General features: G+C 41.6%; 1 protein-coding gene across 2 annotated transcripts in view; it reads left to right on the top strand.

The window, feature by feature from the left end:
• The window catches only part of ENOX1 (ecto-NOX disulfide-thiol exchanger 1), a 290859-nt gene that overhangs the window by 47088 nt on the left and 230457 nt on the right, over positions 1–13314 (top strand). For both annotated transcript variants that reach the window (XM_070471188.1, XM_070471187.1), the window contains exons 2-3: positions 2554–2697; positions 3703–3840. In XM_070471188.1, coding sequence (XP_070327289.1) covers positions 2554–2697; positions 3703–3840 — 282 coding nt within the window. The remainder of the gene's footprint in view (positions 1–2553; positions 2698–3702; positions 3841–13314) is intronic.

Below are 13314 nucleotides of genomic sequence, written 5' to 3'. Positions count from 1 at the left end.
TAAGAAAACTAAGGCAGAGAAATTGATTAGAATGATAAATTAGGTATTATGGCCTTGAATCACTTTGAGAGGCAGGTACTCAATAGGAACAATAGATGTTAGCAGAGTATAAAAATCACTCTTGCAACTATTCATAAATTACTGAATAACAATTAATTTAAAATATCACCTTCCTCCCAAGCCAAGTGATAAAGCAATTTAAAAGCAGTGAAGAATTGCGAGGCATCCCTCAGACAATGGGAGATGCCTGATACATGGCAGAACGTCCTTCAGAGTCACTGTTCTAGGTGCGTGGTGGCCACATGAAGTTGTATGTCACTCAAAGCCCTGGGTTGGCAGACTGAAGAGATGTAATTCACTGAATGGCACAGTCTTGTCAGGGGGTAAATTTAGGTTTGCAAACCACAACTTGCCAAGGAAGTAATACTTTTTTTGATGAAACAGTAGCAGTTTGTTAGTGTTTTCTCTCCGTGAAACAGTAGTTTATTAAGATGGTGATGAAAAGTGTAGGTAGAAGCTATGGGCCACCAGGACACTTGATGCCTCTTTGTAAGACCGCAGTCATTAAAGTGAAAGCTAACACGGGAATAGACAGTTAAAAAACCAAGAAGAGCTAACACCACCGCTAAAACACTATAGCGATAAAGGCAAAGTGAAACATGGCCAGTCAGGCTAGAGTCAAAAAGCCTACACAATAAAGGGATGTTCTCTGATATAGTGTTCCAGAATTGCAGACTTATTGGACAGAAAAAAGTTGTGATTAATACCCATTTGGGGAGAACTTGAACTAAAAAAGAAAAAAGCAAGCCAACTAAACTTCAGTGGGGCGATAAGTAAGACAGATAGTGACCTTGCAGTGATCCGAACTGCCTCTACCACTGGGCCATTTGAGCAAAAGAATGAACACCTTCTAGCCTGGCTATGCTTTGGGGTTCTGAAATAGGTGGATGTGGAGAGAAGAAAATTGCTTTAAGGTTTTACCATAGAAATGTCGCTGGTGTGTGGACAGAGAGAGGGCAGGCTTTTGGTTACCTATGCATTGATGTTATTGGCTTTATTTTACATGGTGAGAATCTCTTTGATGGCATTCATTACCTAAGATAATTGATGCATGTAATACATAAACACATTCTGAATTCATTTACGTGGAAGAGTCTAATTGCATGGTATAAAACATTTGTCCTGAGTACAGTTTGCTCCAAAAATTGGAATCATTTCACTGCTTTGATGAAAAGGTTTCATCTTCTTGATGGACAATTGGAAACAATTCCCTCCCATTTCTCAGGCCACTGTGCTGAGGGTTAGGGCTTCATGGAGACCAGAGAAGCAGTGTGCTCAATTCTCACCTAGCCTTGAGATATTGAAACCTGAGCTTCCATTTGAAACCTGAGCTTATACTCACCTGGAAATAAATTTTTACTTTGTCTTCTTTATTTATTTATTTTTTGAGAGTACAGTGTTCAAAGGGATCACTGATTCTTCTACCTAAGAATCAAAGAAATCAAAGGGCCAATCTTCATACTAGATACACTAACACACAGACTATAACACTAATTCTAAAATACCTATTAAGAGAAGCACATGTTGGAAAAATTTCTAAGTGGATACCTAAATAAAAATAAGTACTTTGCATTCAGTTGTTTTACCCGTCTTTGTAAAATTCAAGTGATGTATTTTATCTTCTAGTCTCACACTGGTGAAAGTGCAATTAACACATACATAGGAATGGTATGTTCTTGCATTTTTAAGGATGGAGAGAAAGCATAGCATTTTAAAAATAGTGAAATCTAGAGGGGACCTTTGCAACTTTTTATAATATTTTATTGTGTTTTTCTTTTTGGTTAGAAAAGTGCTATGAAAAGGCTTATAAAAATACGTTTATATATAAGTTGTGCAATTCTCAGGAAAACTCAGACCAAACAAGGTACAGCCAGTTAAACATATTTTGTCATAGAAATAAAAAAAAAAAAAAGTGCTTTTTCTCGGTGGCCCCATCACCGTCTGCACTTCATCGATGGGCAGGCGGCATGCCGTTCTTCCCTTTCGCCTTTCTGCACGATTGTATTTTAGGCACATCCTTTACCAATCTCACCATGAATAGCTTCTTGCTTTTTTTCTCCTTTTCCCCACCTTTTCTCCCTCTCTGAATACATTTCACAGACGACTGTCTTCGAAAATAACATCAGTTAATTTTTGAACTTAAAAAAAATCACATGTAGCCCCAGTCTGTCCCCTCCATTGATGTGCCGTGTGTGAAGGAGGCTGTGCGGGGCCTGATAAGCCCCGTTTATGAAGTCTGTTCAGCTGGAGGCCAGGTACTAGCCGCTCCACAGACAGGCAGGCTGTTTATTCAGCCGGCCCGGCTCCAGATGGTCGCCAGTGGACCCTCACGTCTCCCGGGCTCCGAAACCGAGACTCTACAAGGAGGTGGCTTCGCTTCTGTGCCTGCCACTGCCAGTCGCCATTGTTTGCTTGCTGTTGTTGTTTGTTTGAAGTAGACAACAGATTTGCCCCGGAAGGCTTTCTCACCCCAGTGCTCTCCCCCTTTTGCAGAATCCGATGATGTCCGCGGGGACCCTGCACTCAACCATCAAAGCGCTCCTGCCCCTCAGGATGCTCGTAATTCAGTCGTAGATGCAGGTGGCGTTGAGAGCATCACCCAGTGTTCCCAGCAGCTTCCTCAGATGATGGCTGCAGGTAAATGTCAGTGGCCCTCACAGGACACAAACTGGACCTTTCGCATCGTAGTGGAAAGGCTCCCCAGCCATGAAAACATGTGTTGAACTGGGAGCCTGGGCTCCTCAAAAAAGCCAGGCCATGGAACTAGTGAACATCAAAGAGAGTTAACTCAGACTGCCCTGGTGGTCTGGTGGTTAAGACTTTGCCTTCCAGTGTAGGGGGTGTGGTTTAGATCCCTCCCATTAGGGAGCTTAGATCCCACATGCCTCCAGGCCAAAAAAACCAAAGATAAGACAGAAGCAAAAATTGTAACAAACTCAATAAAGACTTTAAACAAAGATAGTTGAGAAAATAAATTTCTTAAAAAAAAAAAGAGCAAGTCCCATTTGATATATTTTGCTGTCTTCTTTTTAGCTCTGTGCTATTCGTTTTCAATATTATTTATTTTGCCTTAATGAAAGTCTGTTTGTAAGAAATATTTTGGGAGTCACTTCAGGCAGACACCTGCGTTTAGGTACGAATGTTAATTATTTGTTAAGGACGGAATGTGTTATAAGGTAAGTCTTAATAAATTCAATCAGGACCGCTTTGACTGCTTGACAATTGAATTTGGAGATTTTTATTATATAGTTAGAGGGTGTGTCTGCTTCAGAATTACACTTGCAAACAGACAAATTTATTTATTCTTAGCCAATTGACTTGTTTTACCCAAAGAGTCCTCTCCATTGGGGAACTTAACTGATGTTTCCCTGGGAAAAGGAAGTGATTCTTCATTTTTTTCCCCCCAAAGGTGCGTCCTTAATGGCACGCTGAGTATGATATAAACTGCATGTCATTAAGTTTCCTCCCAGAATGTATTCTGTCATGTTGATGTCTGGAGAAAGTGTTGGTGTAGATTACAGTGCCATATTTTTTTGTGGTTTGGGAATGTGCTTAAAGGAAGCCTCACGTCTCTAGAAACGCGATTTGTTTTCAGACACCCTCGCCGGTGGAATCTAAGTCAGTTTGCTTTCCCACCCGCAGCAGCCGATGGTTTGGGGAGCATTGCAATAGACGCGACCCAGCTGAACATGTCGGTGACGGACCCCACCGCCTGGGCCACCGCCATGAATAACTTGGGCATGGTTCCCGTGGGGTTGCCCGGACAGCAGCTTGTGTCAGGTAAGCTCTCTCTGGGGTTGGAAGACGCTTGCAGCCGTGCCGCAGGCTTGGGTGCCTGGCACCTCATATTCTCTCCACGCACAAGCGTCGAGCCTGGCCTGGGATTTATGCCCAGGGCATGTTTGGCAGGGGCCACGTGCTTGAGAGTCTTGTCCTCCTCGTCACCTCGCTCTTCTGCCGAACAGCCATTCTCAGAAAAAACTCACACGCAGTATCTCTCGCCGATGGCATTGCAAGATGAACTTTGTATTTTAAAAAGGTAAATAGTAGAGCTAATATTTGCTTTCCAATTTGCAAAACTCTTCCACGGATGTTACGGCATTTGATCCCAGTCTTCTCTTTGAGACAGGTAGGTCCTAATGGCGGTTGCAGGTCAGGTTCGTGTTCCCATGTTAAAAATAGGGAAAGGGGGGCCTGGAGTTTGGGTGGGTGGCTTTTCCAGCACTGAAGTGGCAAGACTTAGAAACCCAAGTCAACTGACATTGTGTTCCCTGCTTTCTTTCCATCATATTTTGGAATTGTCAAAATAGTAATGCATTTGAGAGAGAAAATGTTTGGAGACGTCACAAAGTAGGTCGTCTTTGGGAAAGAGTTCATCATTGAATTTAACACGTTTGTTGCTGATTTTCCATGTGCTTTGGGAAATAGAATAAATAAATAAATAAATAAATAAATATATATATATACATATACATATATATATATATATACATATATATATATATATAAGTGTCCTTGAGGATTCAGGGAGCATGTCTCCCCAAATTGAAAACCATAGTGACTAAGAACCAGCAAAATAAATAAATAAATAAATAGATGTGTAGAATCATGGGCTAAGAGGTGGTTTGGACTAGTACTAGTGGTAATTTCCAGAAGGATCAATGCCTGGGGCTCTGAGGAAAGAGGTTATCAGTGAGATGGGATTTGTGCTGCCTGTAAAGATGCTTGGGTCTCCTGTAGTATCCACTTTACTCAACTCAACAAAAAACACGTTTTTTGAGGCACTGTCCTGGTGCAGTGATGGTCCCTGCCTCTCTGCCTTTCCAGAATTTTCAATGGAAAACTGACAGTTATTATTCTATCTTGTTACTATGGTGGTTTAGTCACTAAGTTGTGTTTGGCTCTTGCAACCACATGGACTTATAGACCACCAGGTTCCTCAGTCCATGAGATTCTCCAGGCAAGAATACTGGAGTGGGTTGCCATTCCCTTCTCCAGGGGATCTTCCCCACCCAGGGATCAAACCCAGGTCTCAGTCACTAAGTCATGTCCAACTCTTTGCAACCCCGTGGACTGCAGCACGCCAGGCTTCCCTGTCATTCACTATCTCCTGGAGTTTACTCAAACTCATGTCCATCGAGTTGGTGATGCCGCCCAACCATCTCATCCTCTGTCGCCCCCTTCTCCTCTTGCCTTCAATCTTTCCCAGCATCAGGGTCTTTTTCAATGAGTCAGTTCTTCGAATCAGGTGGCCAAAGTACTGGAGCTTCAGCTTCAGCATCAGTCCTTCCAATGAATATTCAGGACTGATTTCCTTTAGAATTGACTGGTTTGAGCTCCTTTCTCTCCAGGGGACTCTCAAGACTATTTTCTAGCACCACAGTTCAAAAGCATCAATTCTTCAACACTCAACCTTCTTTATGGGTCAACTCTTATATCCATGCATGACTACTGGAAAAACCATAGCTTTGACTAGATGGACTTTTGTTGGCAAAGTAATGTCTCTGCTTTTTAACATGCCATCAAGATTTTTCGATAGCTTTTCTTCCAAGGAGCAAGCATCTTTTAATTTCATGGCTGCAGTCACCATCTGCAGTGATTTTGGAGCCAGAGAAAATAAAGTCTGTCACTGTTTCCATTGTTTCCCCATCTATTTGCCATGAAGTGATGGGACCGGATGGCATGATCTTAGGTTTTTGAATGTTGTTTTAAGCCACGTTTTTTTCCTCTCCTCTTTCACCTTCATCAAGAGTCTCTTTAGTTCCTCTTTGCTTTCTGCCATTAGAGTGATATCATCAGCATATCTGAGGTATTCATATTTCTCCCTGAAATCTTGATTCCAGCTTGTGATTCCTCCAGCCCAGCGTCTCACGTGATGTACTCTGCATAGAAGTTAAATAAGCAGGGTGACAATACACAGCCTTGTCGTACTCCTTTCCCAGTTTTGAGCCAGTCTGTTGTTCCATGTCCGGTTCTAACTCTTGCTTGTTGACCTGCATGCAGGTTTCTCAAGGAGACAGGTAAAGTGGTCTGGTATTCCCATCTCTTGAAGAATTTTCCACAGTTTGTTATGATCCACACAGTCAAAGGCTTTAATGTAATCAGTGAAGTAGAAGTAGATGTTTTTCTGGAATCTATTGCTTTTTCTGTGATCCAGCAGATGTTGCCAGTTTGATCTCTGGTTCCTCTGCCTTTTTGAAATCCAGCTTGTATATCTTGGTTCATGTACTGCCGAAGCCTAGCTGGGAGGATGTTGAGCATTACCTTGCTAGCATGTGAAATGAGTATAATTGTGCAGTAGTTTCAACATTCTTTGGCATTGCCCTTCTTTGGGGTTGGAATTACACTACGGTCATTGTTATATGTCAGAAGAACAACTCACTTTTACCCATCAAGTTATATGAGAGTAGACAGTATACTTTAAGTATAAACCTCGGAGCCTTTGGAGAGTTACTAAGTTTCACACCCACAGATATGTGTACTTTGAGCTGAGCTGAGCAAACATTTGATTTTCTGGTTTTTTTTTGTCAATAGGACAGTACATGTAAGAGTCTAAACTAGCTGTAGTAAGTTACAGGTACTGTGTGTGGCAGTGTGCACATGAATACAAGCATATATATACACACATATACATATAATATTATGCCATTTCTTCTATAACATAACAAAGGAGAAGAGAGGACAGGAAACAAAGGAAGGTGGGAGACAGAAAAAGTAAAGTCAGATATTAACATTACAAAACATTAAACTTAGGCTATTTATAAAATTCTCCAAAATGTTATAAAATAAATGCAGTAGAGGCTTAGTCTTTTATGGGATGTGTGTGTATGCACATAAATGACATTTTCTATCGTTTGAACATGTGTTTATCCAGACCCCTTTTCCCTAAAGCTAATCTGTACAAATACTTCCTCCTAATAACTTGAGAGTACAGATTTATATGTTTCTGTCCCAAATTTTCCCAGCTGCCTAATTGAAATATTCATACGGCAGAAATCACTTTACTCTTGTCTCCACCTCCACGCCTCTCAGATAGTGTTGTATGACTTCCAGGGTAAGCCACAACCTCAATAATTCATTATTTTTTCTTATGATTTTGAGTCTTCTGACATTTTAACCATGACCGATTTATGATTTTCCCAGCAACTTACCATGAAAAGAATTACAGCCCTACTCGTTATAGAAGATTTACCATATCTGCCCTGAATTACATTCTCCATCTCCTGTATTAGCCAAACTGCTAAGCTGCGTCTGAGCCTTTTGGGGTCTTCCGGAGCATCCTTCGTCATCCCTCCCCACCCATCAGGTGAACTACACTCAGCTTGTTCTCCTGGCGGCCCACAGCCTTCCTTGGTCGAGGCTCACTCAGGGTAAAGTTCGGTTGTGCTTAGACTGTGTATGTATTGTCTTCCAGTCTTTTCTCTATGGAAGTATTTGAGCACTATTAAATATAGAAATCTCTATTATGTATTTTTATTAACACCTTATCCTAAATTATTTTTTCCATTTTCTAGTTTTATGTTAAAATTTTAGAATAATCCTTTAAATAAATCTTCCCCAGTTTTTCTTTATTTGCACTTAAGCTGTTTCCTTTTTCTTTTCTTTTATTTTACTCTTCCTAGCCAAGTTTCTGGAGAACTTAATCTCTTCAAGTATGTATAAGCATTTTACCTTTTCTGTAAAATGATATTTGTATCTATTTCATGAGACAGTTGTAAGATTGAAATATGATAACTCATTACATACAATAACTGCATAGTACCTACACATAGTAAGCATTCATTAAACATTAACTCTTATTCCTTCCTTTCTTCCTTGTGATGTTTTTTAACAAATAATATTATGGTGAACCTTTTTTATGCATAGAACTTTTCGACAATTAGAATTGTTTCCCTTGGATTGACTCGTACATGTAGAATTAGTCAGTCAAAATAAATGAACATTTTAAAGTTTCTTGTCAAATACTGGACAATTGATTTCCAAAATATAAATGCATATTTAATATTTACTAACTTGATATGCAAAGGTGGTATCCTGTTGTTTTGCCTTAAATTATTTTATAACTACTCTTTTTAAATTATGGCATTTTCCTTCATTTATTTTTCATTCATATTTCCTCTTTTGTAAATAGATTACTTTCCTGCTATATCACTTATCACTTAGAATTAGGGGTGATTTTTTTTTTTATTGGCTTGTATTTGGTCATTGCTTTTAAGCATTTTAAGGGGCTTCCCTGGTGGTGCAGTTGGTCAAGAATCTGTCAATGCAGGAGACCTAAGAGATGTGGGTTTGATCCCTGGGTTGGGAAGATCCCCCGGTGGAGGAAATGGCAACCCACTCCAGTATTCTTGCCTGGAAAATTATTTTAATCTTGCAGTTCATATTCTCTAAAAATATTTATCCTGTCTGTTTTTCACCTCATCAATATTATTTCTTTAAAAAGAAAAAGTTTAACATTTCCTTTATGAGTCCTTTTTGAGTATTCCATTTCTAAATACAGAAAGGTTTTGCCCACTCTCTACAATTGATACATGGTCCTAATTTTCCATGCCTGCATGGATATGCTTTCTTCTTTTATGGGAAATTCAATTGCTGTGCATGTTTAATCTATTTCTCAAGTATCTGTTCTGTACTACCAATCTCTCTTTTTTCCTGCCTCCACATTGTTTCAGTCCTTCCAGCTCTGTTGTATATTTATATGAAGTACCTAATGGGTGGTGCTATTTATTTCTTTTCCCCATAAACATAGAGCCGCAGAATGTTACCCCTCGCCCAGTCTTCATGCTGGCACCTGTCTGAGGCAACTTTCAATGCCTCAGAAGGGACTGAAAGATAATTTCATGTACCCTTCCTTCCAAGAAATCTCCTCTAAAATGTCTCTGACAGGATGACAGAGAGGCTAGATTTTCTGAGCATTTGGCTTTCTCCCAGAGTTGCTGGTATTTCTCAATGACCAACTGCTCGTCCCTTGCCTGTTCAAATTGACACTGAATCCCATTCCTTACTGCTCTTTCCTTATTTATTGGGAGATCAGAATTATCAGCAAAGCGGGGCACACATTTTTCACATCCTCTGATTTTAGCAAAAGGATTTCCCAGGAAATCAAATGCACTTACGGTTGCCGTGTCATGCCATTCTGATGGGTCATTGTGAGCTCCCACGATAACACCTCTTTAATTTTCCTCCCCTTTCATCATCACCACAGTCCCCTTCCCACTTTCATGAACTTCCCCATCTACCTTCTTCATATGAAGTGCTACTCAAGATCACCTCATCGAATTTGCTTATTTTATCCAAAATGAACGATTCTACGGGTAAGTGCCTGCATGCTCACTCACTCAGCCATGTCCAGCTTGTGACCCCATGGACTGTAGCCCACCAGGCTCCTCTGTCCATGGGATTCTCCAGGCAAGAGGACTGGAGTGGGTTGCCATGCCCTCCTCCAGGGGATCTTCCTGACCCAGGGATCAAACCTGCGTCTCCTATGTCTCCTGAATTGGCAGACGGATTCTTTACCACTAGCACCACCTACACTACAGCCCTAAATCCCATACTCAAAGTTTTGGCTTATCATGAGATAATATTTACCTCCTTATAGTATTGCAGACTTATTTTATTCCACATGTTTATAGTTTCGAGGAGTTTTCAAATTTTTTTGTTGTTGATTTGTTTCTATTATCCATACCTTGTGCATTAGTATAGGTCTGGATTTTCTAAACTGGCCTGATGGAACAGCAGTGGCCTATAGTCATTAGGTAGGGTGGATGTCATGTAAGTGTTTATGTGGCCTAGTTGCCATGGTAGATTCTGGGTTTAACACAGTTGAGTTCAGTCTCTCAGTCATGCCCGACTCTTTGTGACCCCACGAACTGCAGTCTGCCAGGTTTCTTTGTCCTCCACCATCTCCCTGAGCTTGCTCAAACTCATGTCCATTGAGTCAGTGATGCCATCCAGCCATCTCACCCTTCTCCACTGATCTTGAGTAGCATACTGGGCACCTACTGGCCTGGGGAGTTCATCTTTCAGTGTCTTATCTTTTTGCCTTTTCATACTGTTTTTGGGGTTCTCAAGTCAAGAATACTGAAGAGGTTTGCCATTCCCTTCTCCAGTGGACCACGTTTGGTCAGAACTCTCCACCATGACCCGTCCAACTTGGGTGGCCTTACATGGCATAGTTTCATTGAGTTAGACAAGTCTGTGATGATTGCTTTCTCTGTGGGTTTCCTCGGAGCCTTGACTCCGTTAATGTGCAGTTTGAAAGAGTAGTAGTGTGTATGTTGGATTCTCCAAACATAACCTAGCCTTTAACAAATATCTGTTAACACCTCACAAGACATTAGAATACTGCGGTCAAACCAGATTTTCCCTCCAGCTATGGAGATCCCAGTCCACGACCATCCATCCATCTTTTGTTGCCGTCTCTGATGTGCTCCCTGTGATCTGATCTGGTTTATAGCTGTGTGTGTGTGTGTGTGTTTGTGTTTTCACTGAGCAGTGTCACTTCCTAATCTCAGCTTTCAAAATAATCCTCACGTGGTCTGGTGTTGCCTGAAGACTCATTCCCAGTTTCCTGTGATACACAGTGTCATTTCCCATGAGCCCCCCATCTCTGGCGTCCTCAATTGAAACTGAGAATATCAAATCCCGAGCTTCACACCACCTGTGTGACCAGCTGCCCCCTTCCCAGTATATCCAGGCCTCTCCTGCAGAGTCACAGCCATCAACTGGCAGAGTCGGAAAGCAGCCGCTGAGTTGACCAGGTGTTAAGTTGCCTGCCCAGGCCCGCCTGGGAACTGGTAACATTTCCTGGATGTTCTCTGGACATGACTTTATACCTTGCTTTGCTCTAAACTTTTTGAAATTTTCTTTCCTAACATTAGCAGTCTCTCCTTAGCTGTTATTGACTTTGTGTATGTTAGTGACTCAGTTTTGTCTGACTGTCTGCGACCCCATGGACTGTAGCCCTCCAGACTCCTTTGTCCATGGGATTCTCCAGGCAAGAATACCAGAGTGGGTAACCATTCCCTTCTCCAGGGGATCTTCCCAACGCAGGGATTGAACCCAGGTCTCCCACATTGGCAGGCAGTTTCTTTATCATCTGAGCCACCAGGGAAGCCTTGTTATTGACTTAAAGTGGACACATATCTGTTACCTCAAGTTTCTTACAGTGACATTGTTGTGTTTCAAATACATGTTCAGAAAAGGCATCACAGCTCCCCGTTGGCTGTGGAAGCACCACGTGCCTTACCATGGCTCAAATCTCACACTGTCTGAGTTGGTCCTTGGTTCCTACCTTGCGGTTCCTTCCGAAGCTCTGAGTTCACTCTCCACACCCCTGTTCCCTGCCACTCTGAGAAGAGCTTAGCTTCACAGCTCATGGGGACATGAGCTGTCCTCTTCCTCTCTCTCACTCATGGATGCCTCCACTCATTCTAATTCCACTCTGCTTCCTCTGAATATTTCTTGTCTAGCTTCCTTGTTGGGTTGTCTAATCCTCCCAGGAGCACCTTTATCCTCTGCAATATGCCCAGATATGAAGAGGCATTTGTTAAATCCTTTCATCTCCTGAAGCATCTCTCTTTTAACTCGGATTTATCAAGCCAGACATGGTGCTGAATACTGGGAATATAATACATAGACCTCACTCTCCTGTATGAGAGCCTAGTGGGAGAAATAGAGAAGCGGGGATAAACAAATACAAATCAGTGTGATAAGTGGTAGTGACAGTAACAAGTAAAGGATGCCGTAGGATATGGCTGAAGAGTGGGAAGCTGCAGAGTCCAATGGCTAGAGCTCCAGTGCTTTACTTGTTTTAGTTTTTTGTGTTTTTTGTTGTTTTTTGTCATTTTTATTGGTGTATGCTGGGTTTACAAGACTGAACACTTTCCAGGTGTACAGTGAAGTGAATCCGTTTTACATACACATGCATCCACTCTTTTCTAGATTCTTTTCCCGTGTAGACTAGTACAGAGTATTAAGTAGAGCTCCTTGTACTATGCAGTAGGTCCTTATTAGTTATCTGTTTTAATGAGGTACCATTACATGCCAGTCAGGATGGCTGCTATCCAGAAGTCTACAAGCAATAAATGCTGGAGAGGGTGTGGAGAAAAGGGAACCCTCTTACACTGTTAGTGGGAGTGCAAACTAGTACAGCCGCTATGCAGAACAGTGGAGATTTCTTAAAAAACTGAAAATAGAACTGCCTTATGACCCAGCAATCTCACTCCTGGGCATAGACACCGAGGAAACCAGATCTGGAAGAGACACGTGCACCCCAATGTTCATCGCAGCACTGTTTATAATAGCCAGGACATGGAAGCAACCTGGATGTCCATCAGCAGATGAATGGGTAAGAAAGCTGTGGTACATATACACCATGGAATATTACTCAGCCATTAAAAAGAATTCATTTGAATCAGTTCTAATGAGATGGATGAAACTGGAGCCCATTATACAAAGTAAAGTAAGCCAGAAAGATAAAGGCCAATACAGTATACTAACACATATATATGGAATTTAGAAAGATGGTAACAATAACCCTATATGCAAAACAGAAAAAGAGACACAGATGTACAGAACAGACTTGTGGACTCTGTGGGAGAAGGCGAGGGTGGGATGTTTCGAGAGAACAGCATCGAAACATGTATATTATCTAGGGTGAAACAGATCACCAGCCCAGGTTGGATGCATGAGACAAGTGCTCGGACCTCGTGCACTGGGAAGACCCAGAGGGATCGGGTGGAGAGGGAGGTGGGAGGGGGGATCGGGATGGGGAACACATGTAAATCCATGGCTGATTCATGTCAATGTATGACAAAAACCACTGCAATGATGTAAAGTAATTAGCCTCCAACTAATAAAAATAAATGGAAAAAAAATGGTAATGTGTATATGTCAGTCCCAATCTCTCAATTTATCCCTCCCATAGAGACTGTCATACTAAGTGAAGTAAATCAGTCAGAGAAAGATAAGTTTCATATGATATCACTTACATATGGAATGTAGAGCTGTAGTTCCACAGAGCACTTGCATTAAGTCCTGCAGAGAACTGATGGGAGTGGGGAAAGGTTGGTGGCAAAGAAATCTGGTGGGAGGGTGTAGCAGTTACCCAGACACGAGATAATAATGGCAATTATTGTCACAGCAGTGGGGAGAGAAGTGAAGGGAGACATTTAATTACAGAAGGGAGACAAAAAAAGGAATTGATGACTGAGTCCATGTGAAATGCAAGGAGAGTGAAGAATCAACAGTAAA

Source organism: Odocoileus virginianus, chromosome 8 (genome assembly GCF_023699985.2).
Source record: "Odocoileus virginianus isolate 20LAN1187 ecotype Illinois chromosome 8, Ovbor_1.2, whole genome shotgun sequence".
NCBI lineage: Eukaryota > Metazoa > Chordata > Mammalia > Artiodactyla > Cervidae > Odocoileus > Odocoileus virginianus.
The sequence above is the reverse complement of the archived record's forward strand: the minus strand, read 5'-3'. Positions and strand labels throughout refer to the sequence as shown.